We start from the raw sequence: 16,395 nt of genomic DNA, 5'->3' as shown, positions 1-16,395 counted from the left end.
TTAAAGTGAGAGTTGTAGCATACGAGCATCTCATGTACACAGAAAAAAAGAAGCGCCCAAGCTGCAACGATTCGGCACGTTCCTCATGGTGAGACAGATGAGCTCACGGAAACGTGCAACCGAGAAAAGCGCCATCTTGTGTACAGCCAGCAAACTACACTCACATTTCCAAAGTATCTCTTACTACCCAAATAACTACGAAGGACATAAAGACGTTAAAATGTTTTTTTCTAAACTAGGCCAAAAATACTACGTTAAGTGGCAAAAGGTCTGCACATCTATGCAGTTCTTTCTTTTTCAGGGGATGTTGGGCTCACTGTGCTAACAACAGCTACATAGTCGTGGTAATAGCAGACAGAGCAAGCAGGGCACTAAATGGCTATCAAGTTAGCCAAATATTTCAATAATGATAAGTGGGGGGATACATAGCTTTGGCAAGAAACACATCTTCTTTCAGTGTGAAAATTACAAGCTTTCTTGCAACCCAAAACATTTCTATCGCATTTTATCTTTTTCTCAGACCAGCAGCTATTGCATGAGGTTTAAACACATCCAAACTGCACCTGTTCCTTTTAATAATTGACAGTAAAACTAATACTACCACAGGCATATTCTTAAGTAAAGCATTTCACAACTTGTAGAAATGGTAATTTCACAAGAGCGTCACAGGAAAATGCAATGCTTTCATCCACCCACCCATCTACCTTTGTGTAAAGACCGCAATCCAAAGCTGTCCTGCATATATTGCAACTGATCTGTTTTAAGATTATGGTTATGCTTAATGGGGTGAAAAATACCAGGAGAGGTGAACATATACCAAGACAGTACAGAAGCTAGATTATTTCATTTATTACACACGTTATGCCAATATGACAAGAAAACCAGGTAAGGAACAAATTCAAGCAGAACAGTTCTGTATTCCTTTCCACAGGATGTTGAAGCCGGCTTCTCCATTACTCCCTCCACGGTTTGGGGGTAACTTTGCCGATTGGGGACAGGTTCCAGGTAATGCCAGTTTGTGTCAACACCTGAAAAACATTCGTAACCATGTTGTCACCACAGACATTCTCATGTTCTTAAAAAGGACATTTGCAGGAACACCGTGTCATGGCTTTACATTTACATCTATATATTTAGCAGATGCTTTCGTTCAAAGTGACAAGAGACACAGATAGCACATTTCAAAAATTGATGCAGTCATAGAGTCATATGTGTAAGTGTAAGCAGGTTTTGCAGCAGGAGCTACACAAACAGCAGTACAAGTACACATAACTATTAAAGTAAGATCCTAATAAGACTATGCCTGAGCCAGTAACTGCAACATAATAGCATTCAAAGTACAATCAGGTTAGCAGAGAAATTCCTGGAACAGGTGGGTCTTGAGACGTTTCTCAAAGGTGGAGAGGAAGACTGATGACCGGATGTGGTTTAGCAGCTCATTCCACAAGAACCACTTGGAGTGACACTTCTTATGTGTTGAAGGCATTTAAGTGGCACGAGACACTCACGTATCCCCAGACTCCGGCGCAGAAGAGAGCTCCCGAGATGAGCAGGGCATTGCCATACTGTCTGTGGAAGTTGGGGCCGTTGGTCTGATGTCGCACTGCGACCTGGTGGGTCCCACGGGCTTGCAAGGTAGGAATAGAAAATCCAGTCAAACTAAAAATTAAGACAGATTATGGCCTGTTCTCCTCTGTACAATTACCATCATCCCGATCCCAGACCACCCTAAGGTCTACAGGAGATGAAGGACAGAGGTCATTTGAAGCAGGCCAGAATTAGAAGGACCAATTCAGCTAAAAAAAAAAAAACAGGGTCATAAAAAAAATGTAAAAAAGAAAAATAGTATGACATCCGGCAAAATTGTTAATTCAGAAAAAAGTTTGTTTGGTATTATCTAAATAAGTTGACGCACAGAATTATTATCCCATAAAACCAGAACAGTGGAATGGCGATGTGTGAATTGTATGCCCCATCTGAAGGCTCTTTTAGGACAGACTGGCCTAACCCCTGTGGGTTTGCTCTTCCAGACTGACCATCATGATCCCTTATGCGTGTACTCATCAAGAATATATATTAGTGCGCTCCTGGTTATTTCGATAAATACGGCACGGCCTGCACTAAGGCCTAGACAAGGTCTATGACGCAAACGCGTACATTTAGTGTGCAGCACTGCAAAAAATTTAGAATGCGCTATTATGCAAATAATGAAACACTGAAATATTATCTGAGAAAGGTGCTTAGAGGCGAACATGATCACATACGGACTCCACGCTGCTCAATGTCACCGCTTCGCCCCTCGCGCTTCTCAAACACTACAGACCGGCAGAGGGCGGTAGCCGCCCAACGCACAAACAACGCTACTCAATTCCGGTTAAATAATACAACCCCTATCACAGCTAAAATGCACGATATTTTCCTGTGAAATTTCCACCACCGTATAAACCAGCCGACTGAACGTCCATAAATACCACGAGTTGGGCTAGCTACTAAGGAGGCGACCTGAACTCTCAAGGTAAGTCCTTAGTGAACAAAGCACAACGGGAACACTCATCAGCTCTTAACCATTAATAAACATATTACTAAAAATAATAACCTTTCTGACACATTAATTAAAATCTTACCGGCGACGCTGGCTGCTGCTTTAGCAAAACGAAACATTGTTAACACTTCGTCCCTCTTCCAATGCCTGTAACCGCTCTACTGCTGACAGTACCCTTGAAGAAGGGAAAACAAAATGGCAGCCAAACCGGAAACTAATGATTTCTTAATTTTAAAATGAAGTTCTTTTACGTACACAAATTATTACAGTACTATTTTTGTACTATTACAGTACATTTTGTGAAACACTTTTTAAAAAACACTTCTAGAATAAGTTTATAACTAACTAATATATTGTATATTTGTGACCGACGAACTGGTTTGTGGGTAGTGGAGTTCTTTATTACTTCGCTTGTGAGAAATTATACAAGACCTTCTAAATAATCACGGCTAGATTTATAACTGAGGTCAATAAATTACATTATTCATGTGTGAAATGCAAAAATTAAAAAGAAACTCAGATTTAAAAGACCTTGTGTTTGGAGTGAAAGCAACATCGATTATAGAAAAGGCAATGTCGTAGTGTCAGGATGGCCGAGTGGTCTAAGGCGCCAGACTCAAGGATAATCACCTTCACTTGCGAAGCGAGTGTTCTGGTCTCCGAATGGAGGCGTGGGTTCGAATCCCACTTCTGACACGAATACTTTTTCGTTTTTTTAAAGGCGAGTAATATTCACAATACAAACATCAATAACTTATTTTTTTATTGTTTTATGCACTTCTTTTTATTTGTTTCCTTATTCATTCCACGCAGCATGTTTTGCTGCGCTTGCCATATACTTCCGTATACTGCTCAAAACTGCAGGAAGTGCATAAGATACTATCAGGATTAATAATGAAGTCACTTGTGATAGTGAAAAGCGTCTGAATTTACCTAATTCCATCGTCGTATTACAGGTAAACAGTAAATTATCTTAAGTGTTATCGGGGTACTAATTCTTTTAAACGAATTGACAAGGATTACACGTAGGCTACTTAATTTGTTCTCTTGCGTTACCTGTTCCGAAAGCCGATGGTGTAGATTACAGCGTTTATAATAGCGTTGTCCAGTAGTGAAGGAATCGTTTTTTGAACCGAATCTTTTTAGTGAATCGGTCCCACCGGTTTTGAAATCTAAACCGGATAGTAAATGTGCCCGTAAAAATAGCGTCTGTTTGTTGTGGCTTTGTTGTTGATTTTAATCTTTTAATTAGATAAAATATTTTTTTTGGTATTCCAAAATCTATTTTTATAAAAATCTCTTTTCTTTTTGTCTTATAATTGGGGTCCTCTTATATTCGGGCCAATATTATAACTGAACAAAGTGCAGCAGCATGTACCTCCCGCACCGACACTTTGAATCGAACCTTCGATTACTTAAACGAACAGTTGTAATCGATATGTACATTGAATCTAACTTCCCATCATTATTGTGCAGATTACCTATCCATCACGTTCGTTTATGGCTGCTCCGTCAGCACTCCTTTGTTTTCTTAAGGTTAAAAATCAAATTTTACTGTCACTTTTTATGCCTGTAATGCATTTGGTGCCCGTTTCCTATGTAGTACACGGTCAGATCCGCAAGTAAGGACAAGATCTTGGATTGGCATGTACCATTTTCTGGCTTTTCAGGAAGGAGAAAATAATAAACCCATTTTATTATTTAAATATGGTTATTTTATTTTTAAAATGTACATACTAGAGGAATGACTGCATGAAATTTTTGTCAATTTAGTACTGACATTCAGAATTCAGCAAAAAACAACAGAAGAAATTAACAGATTTTTTTTATAATTCGGTTCATAATTTAGTTGTTGCAGAATTTTCGATTAAAATGTGTTTATATAGTGACTTTTGGTTTTCTAAATCAATTAACATTCATATTCATATGTGATTCTACAAATTTTGTAGCCATATACTCCATAGCTAATGACTAATATTTATAAAAACTATAGTTACATCTTCATTTTCAATTGTAAAGTATTGAAATTTTTCGCCTAAAACTGTATGAATCACATGTCAAGCATGAAACTGTATGTTTGAACAAAGACAACAAACCAAATGGCCCATTTAGTTTCTTAATGTTTTTATTGGACAGGATGCCAATGAAATTCTAAATTAAACTTCAGAAAGCAGTCCAATGGTGAGCATACACAGAAAAACGTCATCACCGGCAACAATGGATCCCTTGAGTCTCAATAACATACAACTCCGTAGACCAGAAAGGTCGTATTTCCCTGCACTCTTTACACATATTCGGTAAATAATCCCTTGAACAAGATGCCACTCAGGTTCAAAAAATACAAGCTTTTCTGTATACTACGAGTAGAGCAATTGTTTATAATAAAGAAGCTTGTTCCTATATGAAATCCATAAAAATAGCACTTTCAGCCAATGGGCTTAGACCAAATTCATTAGAATATGCAGACAGACTGCAAATATGGTCCAAAGCATGTGACTATGACCTGTTTTTTAACTCCCATACTGCAAGTCTGATGTTTCCCTGGGGTTCCCAACATGACTGGAACGTTATCTTTTTTTTTTTTCCTCTCGAAAGAGGAAAATGTATAATTCTGCACACAGAACCTCCAGCACTTTAATAGGAAGCTCTTACTTATTGCAGCTAGACAGAATATTACTGCTTGGATGTCGAAAGTTTTGTGTGGTTTCAAAAAAAAATAAATCCTGATTTGAATGGAATGGAATGAAATTATATTCCCTCTTTATTCACAACACTTAAAAAAAACAAAAAAAATCTTGGTCAAAAATACAAGACTGGTCTCCTCAATAGAAATGCATAAACAATGGAATCATAAAGCATACCATGAATAATGTTCCCGTATAAATCATGGAACATGTCATACCATCGCATAATCCAGGCACGATCTGGGATCCTGCAGCAAAGTCCAAATGCTGGACCACACAATTCAAGTGATGCAGACTAATTTCAAAAAGATCAAAGGCAATTCATAAGGATCAAAAACAAGCAGGATAAACAACAGTGACAATTAGTATGTTGTGCAATACCAGTAATGCAAGGTGATGCAATATCTTCTATCTGCAGGGAATTAAGGCATGTCGATTCTGGATGTCCTCTCTAAATGCGCCTGTCGTTTCAGTCCTTTTTGTCCTTGACGTCCTCGTCATCTGTGTATTCTGTGGGCTCCTCTCCTGGCTTCAGCAGCTTGCCCACGTAGTCGTACTTCTCTGCGAGAGATTTGGACAGGATGTCAGGCATCAACGACTCGCCCAAAGATAGGCTGTCATCCTGGGACGCCGATCAGAGACAGACACCTTGACAAGACTAAGATTATTCTTGAATGCAGATTATTAAACCTTAACACCTGCAGTTACACATTTACTTTTTTTAAAAAAAAAAAAAAGCAATCTTGAACATATAGTTGTACAACAAACCACAAATATATAGACATTTTTGGGGCAGGTAACCTGCATGTGCCTTCTTGAGACAGAACAAGCAAAGAGGTGCATTTACGGGTAAACTGAGTCTCCCATTCGCCCAGACTCTCCTGCTGCATGGCGTTGAGGTCCGACAGGTCATCATGGGTGTCCTTTAAGGCTTCCTTATCCAGGCAGAACGTGGCAAGCCCCCGCGAGGCGTCCCGACCAGCAAACACCCCGTACGGACCCTCTGAAAAGACACTTCGCAAGTTACGTAAGAATACTTTTACGGGACAGTATTGCCAGACTGTTTTTTCAAACATATCAAAATAACGAGAAATGGAAGTCTCATATTTCTGATGTTCGTCTAAAGCCTTGTACTAAGATACACAAAAGCAAATGTTTACAAGGTCTGATAACGGCCAAGGATACCCAAAGCAACAAGATAAAGAGAGAGGGCTGATTGGACAGTTTTATCCTAAGGTATGCACTGAATTATAAGGCACGGAGCTGGCTTGCGGCGATGCACTTCAGATGTTCGGTTCCTAAAGATGTTTTGGGATCTACGTCATAGCAGTGATCAAGTTTGATATGAGGAGGAATTAATAATTAAAATGTAACGTTCTATTTCTTGGATGGACGAATGAAGCGAAATTAAATATTGGGGTTTACAAGTCCCCTCGTTCCTATGCTCCTGATTGTATGCTCCAGTTACTAAATCAATTCGAACCAGTATAAAATATTACATCTGTGCGTTAAAAAAATGACTAACAGTTATGAAACAACAACTTAATTTCAGAATCCGTTTCGGAAACACCACGAAAAGTAGCTGCCGCACATGGCAAAAATCTAGTCTAGGCAAATAAACGATCCAGCCTGATCTCCCCTCACGTCGGGCCAGTTGGGTGCACAGGGCCGTATGACAGAGGTTGTGTAAGTTATAAGCTGAATAGGTGAGAGGTAACAAGGTCTGGTAACAATTCAGATAAACGCCTCACTGAACTCTGACCACCAGTACACAGCGTGATGGGGGGTGTGGCGATGGGTAAAATACCAAAATGCCCAAATTTCACAAACTCAGACATCACATTTTTGTCAGTTGTCCAGAAAAAAAAGACTCAAAAACTTTAAACCACACCCTTTAAAAAAACGTGCATTAAGTTATGCAAGACGGGAACTTAACGAATAACTATATATGTTGGTAAAAGTGCATCGTGGGAAAACTGAAAACACCTTTACAATGTAAGATGAGAAAATTATATCAATCATACGAAACTTCACCTGGACCGTAGAATTTCTTCCCTCTAGTCACATCAAAAACTTTGCCATTGACTGCCATGAGAATCCTGGGATTCGTCGCTCCGTCGTACTCCTGTAGTTCAGAGAGCGTAAAATCCCTCTTTAGTTTTGGCAAAGAAGCTTCTACCTGCCCCATTTCTGCAGGCTTGTCGCCGCGAAATATTTTATACAGCAGGAATATGCAAAGGAAAAGCAGGCTCAAATTCAGCGGCGACGTGTAGATCTCCTGCAAAATCCCCGTGGTTTGCATTGACTCCTCGTCAGCCATTTTGTGTCTAATAATGCAACCTAGAGAGGCCTGTGTGAGGTATCCACCGCCACCGACTGACGCCAACATCAACTCCTTCTTCGCTGGCTTTCCGTAAACAGTGATAACCGGCCCCAAAGCCCAGTACCGCCGCTCAATGCACGGGAGTACTGAGCGCTACCGACGGCACTCAGCTGGCTGTATTTGCCAAAGATGCAGTTTCTTGCGGTCAGTAAAATGCAAAAATAAAAAAAAACCTGCAGTGCATATTAATGTGCATGAACAAGAGTCTCAATAACTTCACAAGGCACACAGAGAGAAAAACGTCAACGAATTTCAATTTATTGAGAATAAAAAAGAAGCACACCCCTTCTGAATGGAACAGTTGTATGTATAGAAATATTATTATCTAGCTTTAATATATTTTAATATATAACTTAAAATTTACCATCCTCGGATCTTAAATCCACGATGATTTGGGAAACTCATACGTATTTGGTAGAGCATGTTTAAAATTGAAAATCATGTGAAACTGATAACGTGATTATGTAAAGAAAATCCAGTGAAGCCCAATAAAATTATTAATTTTTATTTTCTTTTTAATCTTAGGTCATATAAATAGCAACCTTACCTGCAAATATGTAGGTTTAAATTGTGTAATGGATTGATCTCGGGTAGGTACATTTTTAGTAGGACGTCTAAGGTGCAGTTGTATAGCTGTGTTATATAGAGTGTCAATTTTCCAAATTGCACGAAACGAATCTTGATTGGATTTAACCGTTAACATAATTTAAACCCTAAACGGATAACTAATAATAAGATTTTTTTTAATCCCCATGGTAAGTTTCCCATGCCAGTGTTACCTACTCTATAGTTTTATCCCGTTTATACCAAAGACATCCTTAATGTATCATTGCTCGTACTGTATAACGGATCGTTAGGGGTCTGCATGTTTTGTCCTTGTCCGGCTATTCTGTTTTTCATATTAAGATTGGCCAATCTGCTTTCCTTACCACTGGTCAGTCTTCTTTTATTTTTAAGACCATCCGTAAGAGTGCAGTTTACCACTGGCCCGGCTCCAGCAGGCGAGTCGAGGCAGACCAGCGCACTTGCTAAAGGGAATACATATGAATACACGGTAAAGCTGGAGGGCTCCGTCACCAGACCGCTGTATTTCGGGGCTGCGATTCGGGTGCCGGCGGTTCTGGGCTTTTCCATCGGCGGACGCGGCTATGGATCGGCACGCCGGCGTTATTTTACACAGGACCCGGGTGCTGGTAGCTTACACACATATGCAGCACGGTGTGAGTGTCAGCTACTTTACTCTCCGCTGAAATCGCTTTTTTAAAACCTCCGGACGCCAAAGAGCACTTTTACACCTGGATATTTTTCTTTTGCAATTCACTTTTAATTATTTCGACGCAGGGTAAGTAATCGTGTCGGTAATTTCGGTTTATTTACCCGGTGGTATGTCCTTGGCTAGCTTGCTAGCTGCAGTAAACCATCTAGGTGCATGGGAGCAATATCGACCCGCCCGTGCGGATACGATAGCGCGTATGAAACATGCGTATTAAACCAAGCAATCGGCTTCTCCTTAAGCCCCCTAACTCAGTCATGTTCACATTAGGGCACATTAATACGGCGTCCCTCGGTTTGGGCCTCGGCGGTGCCAAAATATGGGTCGCCACCAAACTGCAGATGTTGTGCGTTTTTTTGGGTACAACGAACCTGATAATACCCAGACTGAATTGGTGTGGCAGTATTTCTGCAAAGTGTTTTACTGCAACAAATGCAATATTCCGTAGGGTGGAATATGTGCCTTGCAAAGACCGCGATCATTGCTTTCGTTATCGCGTACGTCTAATGGTGTTTTCGCAGCCCAGTGTAAATAATCCTAACACTGATAGCTGTAATGTTGCCAACACTTTCTCTCTTATTTTATATCAACTTAAATAATTGTATAGATGAATGCTTGGGTGTAGCGTATCCTAAAATTGATCAACAAGACAGCTGAACTTTTCTGTGCCGTCGTTGGTTTAAAAGTGCTGTTATCTCTTCTAATCTGGCATTTCCAGGGCAGTGGTACAACTGCACAACTTCTGGGTTGTTGGCCTTGGCACACAATGAGCGCAAAGCGGGTGGACGCCAAGGTGGTGATGCTGGGGAAGGAGAGCGTCGGCAAGACCAGCTTGGTGGAGAGATATGTGCACCAGCGCTTCCTGGTGGGACCATATCAGAACGTGAGTTCTGTCGCCTATGTCCTGTACAGGTTCGCCAGTTCTCCCACATCTGGTGTGACACTCACGCTTTCGGACTAGGGTGATCACCTAATCCATGTCAGGAGGGACACTATGAGCTACTTCAGCTTTTACGAACTACTTTAAAGCTGAAAGGATTCTGTGCTCTGCTAAAATGTTTGGTTAGTTCCTAGATTGAAAGACTCATCCAGCTGTTTCGCATTAACATTACTGACACATATGCATGATTATAGGAGACTGACCAATCAGCATACGGCAAGAACCCAGTGCTTAAGTGAAATCCTGGTCCTTTTAATTGAAATGTATGAAATGGTAGTTTACAAATCCTGTTGTAGCTCATAGTGTCCCTCCTGACATGGATTAGGTGGTCACCCTATTTCGGACTCTCATGCATGAAATCTCCCAGCAAATCTATATTATTCCTTTATAAACCCAAAGTTAGCTACATCAAAAGTGTTGGGGCAGTTTGTAGACCCTATAGACTATTTACAAGGCGATAAAACTCTTACATATTGTCTCGAATTGAAAATCTCACTCCAGCTAGCTGACCAAAGTTAGCAATGCTGCCTCTAGACAAGCAGGATCTTAACTTAACTGTGAGGAATAGCAGGACTAAAGATGGATTACAGCTATACAGTTATTATTCTCCCGGTTGACGTCTGAATTGACTCCGCCTTTATGACAGACTATCGGAGCGGCGTTTGTGGCCAAATCAGTCCAAGTGAGCGACCAAGTAGTGACCCTTGGGATTTGGGTAAGTGCGCTGGTGGACATGGGGCACAGTTTATCACGTGGTAAATATTATTCATACGACGCAGACGTATGAATGATATTCGCTTTTTCCAACCCACTTAGCTGTTTTTCCTGATAATTATGATAATAGTGAAGATATAGTGACGAGTTGAGTTTCTTTTCTCAGCTCTTTTTCGTGTGAGAGTTTTCCCCGAGCGATTTTTTTCATGCTTGTATTTTAATGTTCATTTTATTTTTATTGTCTTCCCTCCCTTCCTGCATGTAGGATACTGCTGGATCAGAGCGCTATGAGGCCATGAGCAGAATATATTATAGGGGGGCTAGAGCAGCAATTGTCTGTTACGGTAAACTTTCCTTTCTCGCTATCTTCAGTGCTCAAAATTTCTAAGTATAAATATGTTGAAGGTTTGCCCCCCCCTCCCACATGCACTGAGTCACTATGTTCTCCCTGCTGTAAATGGACCAGGCTGTTTATTCTTTATTAAGACATTTTGTCACTAGCTGGCTGCTCCATGACCTTGAGTCACTCGTCGCGACCTATAGGATGCGCTCTTACATTAACTCTTTGTTGTTAACAGAATGCTCATTGGTGACTCCATACTTAATGGCTGACTTGAATGAAAAGCATGAATTTGCCTTCCTGCATCTAAATCAGTATTTTCTTTCTTAGATTTGACCGATTCTTCCAGTTTTCTGCGTGCCAAATTCTGGGTAAAGGAGTTACAGAACTGTGAAGAAGTAAGCCCGTCAGACGTAAATTTGTGCATTAGTAATTTTCAACCGTAATTTCATTATGAAGTTCAGCTTAATTATAAGGCAATGCGTTGTTTTCTTTGATGTGAGTGGTGGTTTTCTAGGGTATTTATAATGTCCACAAGTTCCCCTTGCGCTTCCTGGGTGAAAGATGCTATTACCAGCTGTTGGTATCTGTCACATGACCTTTCACCGTGTGACCTTCCACCCATTTCCTCACATTTCCCTTGTGTTGTGATATGAGATCTTGGGTGTTTATCAATATGTGTACTTGACCGTTCTTGTGTTCTGGCGTACCAGTTTGACGTCATCTTCCATTGCCAAAGACCAGTTCCAATACTCAAGAACAGAAATATGGAGGATGGTAAAAATCCCCGGATGTTGTTCTTGCCCCAGCCAACAGTGTCCAGCTGCAGACGCCTGTAGAGTGGAGCTCCACCGGAAATACGTCACCTCCACAGGAAATACGTGATTTTAAGGGGCGTAAAGTGGAGCTCCACAGGAAACACGTGACCAAACTGTGTGTTACAGCGGAATTTCAGTTGTAAAATTCTCAAAAAGTATGTTTTTGTTCATTTATACGCTAGAGAAATATATATATACACATATATATATATATATATATCTGGTCTGATCTAGTTTGTGGAATATATATATTGGTCATAAGATGAGCAGTTATAAACATGCCATACATACGCAATTGCTATTATGTTACTTTCCATACACATTACTAATATATATATTGGTCTTGCCTTAACTGTTATAAACATATACTATATACGATTGCTGGAACAGCGCAAATGCGTACGTATTTTACGTGCATTTGCGCTGATATGACAAGAAATTATTGTGCATTTTAACCTGTATATGCTAATTCGTACTTCATTTGCGGTATATAGGTTGAAATGCATGGTATTTTCTTGTCATATCAGCGCAAATGCACATAAAATACGTACGCATTTACACTGTCACAGCAATCGATTGCCGCACGTATCGCTTTTAAAGGTGAATGCGTACTTGCGTACCAGTTATATGCAGCCCTGTATGTGTTGTATAAATGATGATCAACATGTAACAATTATATTCAATCAACTGCTAAATTTATTTAGACAGCAACAACAAACAGAATGGAAAAAAAAAAAAAAAATCAATCAACACACTCATGTGCCAGTAATTTAATCTTTCTCATAACAGACAGCATTAACCCGGAGGCTCCGCTGGTCAACACAGGCATGTAAAAATAATTCCATGTCACGTGTTTCCTGTGGAGCTCCACTTTACCCCCTTAAAATCACGTATTTCCTGTGGAGGTGACGTATTTCCGGTGGAGCTCCACTCTACAGGCGTCTGCAGCTGGACCCTTCTCCAAATATCAAAGACACGTCGGTTGCATCCTCACCAAGAGACCAATCCCATGATACACTGCGTCCCAAGTTCATTCTTGGGAGACAAGTTAGCAAGACCGGTCTTGCCAAGAATACAAGTATGATCTTTGTGTTCTTGGTATTGATAAACACCCATTCCGATATCTGGGCTTTTGTGTTGTCATGGCAACATCAATTCCAGGTGCAAACCCCCCCGATTACTTATCACAGTACTTGTGCCGAGACATTTTAATTAGCCTCAGCCTAACTTTTGTTTGATTCTTCAGCAATGCGTGATATACTTGTGTGGAACAAAGAATGACCTCGTTGAATGTGACCGCAGTGCCCGACAAGTAGATTATCATGATGTTCAAGACTTTGCAGATGGTATGCGTAGGAGCTATCCAGTCCGAACCGCCTCATTTGTTTATAATATACTCAACACCCAGTATGATTAGTCTTCAAAGTTCAGTTCAATTCTATAAAGTAGTTTCGAACACAAAACGTCCACTAATGGCATTTTACAGAAAAGTTATAACAGTGTGCTTTTTAATAGCAGAATTGTTTTTATTGTCCTTTTGTAGAAATAAAAGCTCAGCATTTTGAAACCTCCAGTAAGACTGGTCATAACGTGGGTGAGTGTTGACTCTTCTTGTGATTTGTACACCAAGTTAATGTTCCCACTTACCACTGTAAACGAACGGTAACTCGCTTTGATTTTTTGGCTGGGTTAGTAACATTTGACACCTGCGGGTCAGGTTTGTCGTGTTAAAAGATGGATGCCCGTCTCCATGGCGCCTCCCTACGGTAACCGCTGGGTTTCCTGCATTGTCATTGGCAGAGGAGCTCTTCAGGAAGATTGCAGATGATTACTGCAGCTCTGCCTTCGAGGTCATGTCAGGTGAGCTGCTTCTGAGGCCTCCGGAGAGTGTATCTGCCAGAGTTTGTTCTCTGCACCTTAGTGAGGAGCACTTGTTTGTTTAAGGAATGGGCTGAGCTTCGGTGTCTCCATCTAGGGTTGCACGATATCACATGGAGATGTACCCGCCGCATTCACGATAATCACTAGAACTTTAGATGCCGGTAATTCAGTTCTATGCAGGTTACTTACACACGCAATTTGGTAAGCAAACTAGTATGCCAAAAATATTAATGAGGCGCATTGCGACGCCCATAAGTTAGTAATCCGTATAAATTCAGCGTTTCCTTATGCTTATTAAATTAGTTTAGCGGAGCACGCCACATAGTACCGTTTTGGTAAATCGTGGAAGCGATGAGCACTGAAAGGGCGGTGAAGAAAGGGACAGAACAGCAGCCACAAACACCTTTTAAAAGATATTAATTTGTGCATAAACAAGGTCAGACGACGTTGGCGGTGTGGTGGTACTTCCTGCGGTTTTAAGTTCCGCAAGTTTATTAAACAGGAATATGCTGAATTTATACAAATGACATATTTTAGGTGTACTACTAATCTGCTTAACAAATTGTGGGCGTAAGTAAACATCCGTACAGTACCAAAAAGATGGCATCCGGACAAATGTTTCACTCATCATCTAAAGCCGTGGCGATTATCGGCGTATTTGACATATAATCATGAGTACATTGTGATGTGATATCGTGCAGCCCTGTCTCCATCATGGGTTAATGCAGCGATTTTTACTTTCCCTTGCTTGGTCACATCGGCCATTTTATGGGCAAGTTTAAAACCCAGACCAGTGTTGGCTTACATTTTAATTTTAATTTATTTAACCGATACTTTGATCCAAAGCAATGTACAAATGAGAAAGCAGGATCAGACAGTCCCTGAATCATTTGGAGTTAAGGGTAAAATCATCCAGCCAACCGTGGGATTCAAACCGACAACCATCGCTTTAGAAGCAGTGTCCCAGATTGCTGTGCCACATACAGCCCCCAAACGATGCATGCAACTTATAACATATTAAGCAGTAGAACCTTATAATAGTAATAGTAATAATAGTACCTTATAAAAATATTCCCTATAGCTGTAATGTTGCACATTGTATAGATATTGCCTATAATTATAATGTTATTCCGATATATATTTTCTATATATTTTCATTACCTTTAGTCTTATCCTTTTATATATAAATTCTTAATTTAATTTGCCAAACCTTATTGCACAGCCTCAGGACCGAATCAGGGTACATTTCATTTCATGTTGCACTTGTATAACTGTGACAAATGAAAAATCTTGAATCCTTAGTGCGAAGGATGACCGATTAGATGATGGAGTTCAATTGACAGTGGGGGTCGGATCAAAGACTGAGACCCAGTGACTGAGCAGAAATGGCAGCATCTGGTTGCCCCCCTCAGATATTTCAAGGGGTGGGGTGATGGGTTCTGCTAAGGTCTCGGTGCCGGTAAGTTTATCAGCTTGACGTTGTGCTGCTCTTCTTCACAGAGGACAAAGGGGTAAACATGGAGCAGAAGGGCAATTTTCCTTACTCCTGCTGCCGCAACTGATGATGGACGGGTGTATGCTCCTTTGACGGCGTCCTGCCCCGCATGACCGTAGGGGCGGGGCGATATCAATCCATTTTTTTGAAAATTTACAAACCAATGACACCTTTGGGGGAAAATGACTGGAAAACCGCATCAAAGGGACATCCAAGGACGTGACGCGTGGAGTTCGTTAGCGTATCGGACGGGGACGAGGACAAGAAAGTGCTTGTATCACCCAGCAAAGCCTGACGTTTAATTTATAACGATGCTACGCTTAGTTTTTGTCCACGTCGAAAACCGCCACTTTGCACAGAAGGGAACCCCACTCACTCGAGTGGCCATTTGCTTTTATTAAAAAAGGTTTTACAAAATTGCAAAGTCCTGTTTTTTTTTTTCGACTTTACCTTGGGTCACACCTGCAATGGTTTAGCTACTGCCAGTTTACGAATTTAATGTGCCATCGTTACTCTAATAGAGTAATAGCTACTGAGACGTGATATTTTTATACAGGAACTCGGGGGTTTCTCCTTTAGGAAATATTTAAAATAACAATCGCGTTGACTAAAGTATAGCTGGAAGGTAAGACCCTCTCCCAGAATGCAACAGTCTTCTAAAATCCTACACAGTATGTCTAAGCAGTTTTTTTAACTAGTTATATTTTTTTTGGGGGGGGCAGTCAAATGAATGTGTTGTCTACAATATAAGTTTATGTTGAGGGTACAGAATCTTTATGATATTTGTATATTAAGCAGTTTTTTAATAGTTTGTGTATTGTATATGAGTTAGTGCTACGCAAATCTTGTCTGCTTTCAATTTTATTTGTGGCTGAGAAAAAACAAATCTGGAAGTTTTTTTTTTTTTTTTTAATACCATTGAGCCTTATTCATTTCACCAGAGGCCTACTTGCATGTCTAAAACAGAGGAAGGGAGGGGGGCATTTAAGAGGCTATTAACCAGCATCACATCCCTCCCCCACCCCACCCAAACTTTTGCTGGTTGTTGTGGGGATCCCAGGGAAGAAGCACACAGATTTCCTGCCTAATTTGACAAGTGCAAGTAGGACCTCAGCCTTCGTTCGTAAAAATACTTTGTAACGTTAAAACAATAAATGGTGTAACTGGGGCTTATTGTCTGTGATATGACTCGTAACTTTCCATACCCGAAATGGTATAAACATTTAAATGATTGTATATATTTCCTATAATTGTTACGGTCCAAAACTCTAATCCTAGAGTAGCTTGTCAAGAATACGTTTCCACCACTTAAAGACCCTTTGACG

At 40.4% G+C, this 16,395-nt stretch overlaps 3 protein-coding genes and 1 non-coding gene across 6 annotated transcripts; 2 read left to right on the top strand and 2 right to left on the bottom strand.

Annotated features, from left to right (window-relative positions):
* Positions 1 to 834: 834 nt before the first annotated feature.
* Positions 835 to 2,769, bottom strand: cox7b (cytochrome c oxidase subunit 7B). The gene is made up of 3 exons (XM_023844848.2): positions 2,625 to 2,769; positions 1,509 to 1,627; positions 835 to 1,028 (listed from the first exon to the last, which is right to left on the bottom strand). The coding sequence occupies exons 1-3, from the start codon at positions 2,659 to 2,661 to the stop codon at positions 954 to 956; spliced, it is 231 nt and encodes a 76-aa protein (XP_023700616.1). The 5' UTR covers positions 2,662 to 2,769; the 3' UTR covers positions 835 to 953.
* Positions 2,770 to 3,125: 356 nt separating this feature from the next.
* On the top strand, positions 3,126 to 3,238 carry trnal-caa (transfer RNA leucine (anticodon CAA)). The gene is made up of 2 exons: positions 3,126 to 3,163; positions 3,193 to 3,238. It is a non-coding gene; the product is annotated as a tRNA-Leu (tRNA).
* Positions 3,239 to 4,649: 1,411 nt separating this feature from the next.
* On the bottom strand, positions 4,650 to 7,614 carry pgrmc1 (progesterone receptor membrane component 1). Its single transcript, XM_023845070.2, has 3 exons — positions 7,261 to 7,614; positions 6,074 to 6,229; positions 4,650 to 5,787 (listed from the first exon to the last, which is right to left on the bottom strand). The coding sequence occupies exons 1-3, from the start codon at positions 7,544 to 7,546 to the stop codon at positions 5,696 to 5,698; spliced, it is 534 nt and encodes a 177-aa protein (XP_023700838.2). The 5' UTR covers positions 7,547 to 7,614; the 3' UTR covers positions 4,650 to 5,695.
* An 868-nt stretch (positions 7,615 to 8,482) lies between these two features.
* rab24 (RAB24, member RAS oncogene family) lies at positions 8,483 to 16,238 on the top strand. Of its 3 annotated transcripts, none has more exons than XM_023845066.2 (9): positions 8,483 to 8,663; positions 9,601 to 9,765; positions 10,469 to 10,537; positions 10,802 to 10,880; positions 11,207 to 11,274; positions 12,941 to 13,040; positions 13,238 to 13,288; positions 13,495 to 13,554; positions 15,076 to 16,238. In XM_023845066.2, the coding sequence occupies exons 2-9, from the start codon at positions 9,649 to 9,651 to the stop codon at positions 15,135 to 15,137; spliced, it is 606 nt and encodes a 201-aa protein (XP_023700834.2). In that variant the 5' UTR covers positions 8,483 to 8,663; positions 9,601 to 9,648; the 3' UTR covers positions 15,138 to 16,238. The 3 variants fall into 3 exon arrangements, with proteins under 3 accessions (XP_023700834.2, XP_023700836.1, XP_023700835.1); XM_023845068.2 differs by having other exon boundaries at positions 8,485 to 8,951; XM_023845067.2 differs by lacking the exon at positions 8,483 to 8,663 and adding an exon at positions 9,148 to 9,228.
* The last annotated feature ends 157 nt before the right edge of the window (positions 16,239 to 16,395 follow it).

The sequence above is a fragment of the Paramormyrops kingsleyae genome, chromosome 24 (genome assembly GCF_048594095.1).
Source record: "Paramormyrops kingsleyae isolate MSU_618 chromosome 24, PKINGS_0.4, whole genome shotgun sequence".
NCBI classification, from domain to species: Eukaryota; Metazoa; Chordata; class Actinopteri; order Osteoglossiformes; family Mormyridae; genus Paramormyrops; species Paramormyrops kingsleyae.
Note: the sequence above shows the minus strand (reverse complement) of the source record. Positions and strands in the feature narration are given on the sequence as shown.

Coding starts and splice junctions, on each gene's coding strand:
- rab24 (XM_023845067.2), top strand. CDS start 9,202: ATGGGTCGCCACCAAACTGCAGATGTT. Junction 13,041..13,237: donor TGTTCAAGACTTTGCAGATG/GTATGCGTAGGA, acceptor GTCCTTTTGTAG/AAATAAAAGCTCAGCATTTT. Junction 13,289..13,494: donor TAAGACTGGTCATAACGTGG/GTGAGTGTTGAC, acceptor TGTCATTGGCAG/AGGAGCTCTTCAGGAAGATT.
- pgrmc1 (XM_023845070.2), bottom strand. CDS start 7,546: ATGGCTGACGAGGAGTCAATGCAAACCACGGGGATTTTGCAGGAGATC. Junction 6,230..7,260: donor GAAGAAATTCTACGGTCCAG/GTGAAGTTTCGT, acceptor GTGTCTTTTCAG/AGGGTCCGTACGGGGTGTTT. Junction 5,788..6,073: donor ATGGGAGACTCAGTTTACCC/GTAAATGCACCT, acceptor AATCTCTCGCAG/AGAAGTACGACTACGTGGGC.
- cox7b (XM_023844848.2), bottom strand. CDS start 2,661: ATGTTTCGTTTTGCTAAAGCAGCAGCCAGCGTCGCCG. Junction 1,628..2,624: donor AGCAGCAGCCAGCGTCGCCG/GTAAGATTTTAA, acceptor CTACCTTGCAAG/CCCGTGGGACCCACCAGGTC. Junction 1,029..1,508: donor GCGCCGGAGTCTGGGGATAC/GTGAGTGTCTCG, acceptor AATGTTTTTCAG/GTGTTGACACAAACTGGCAT.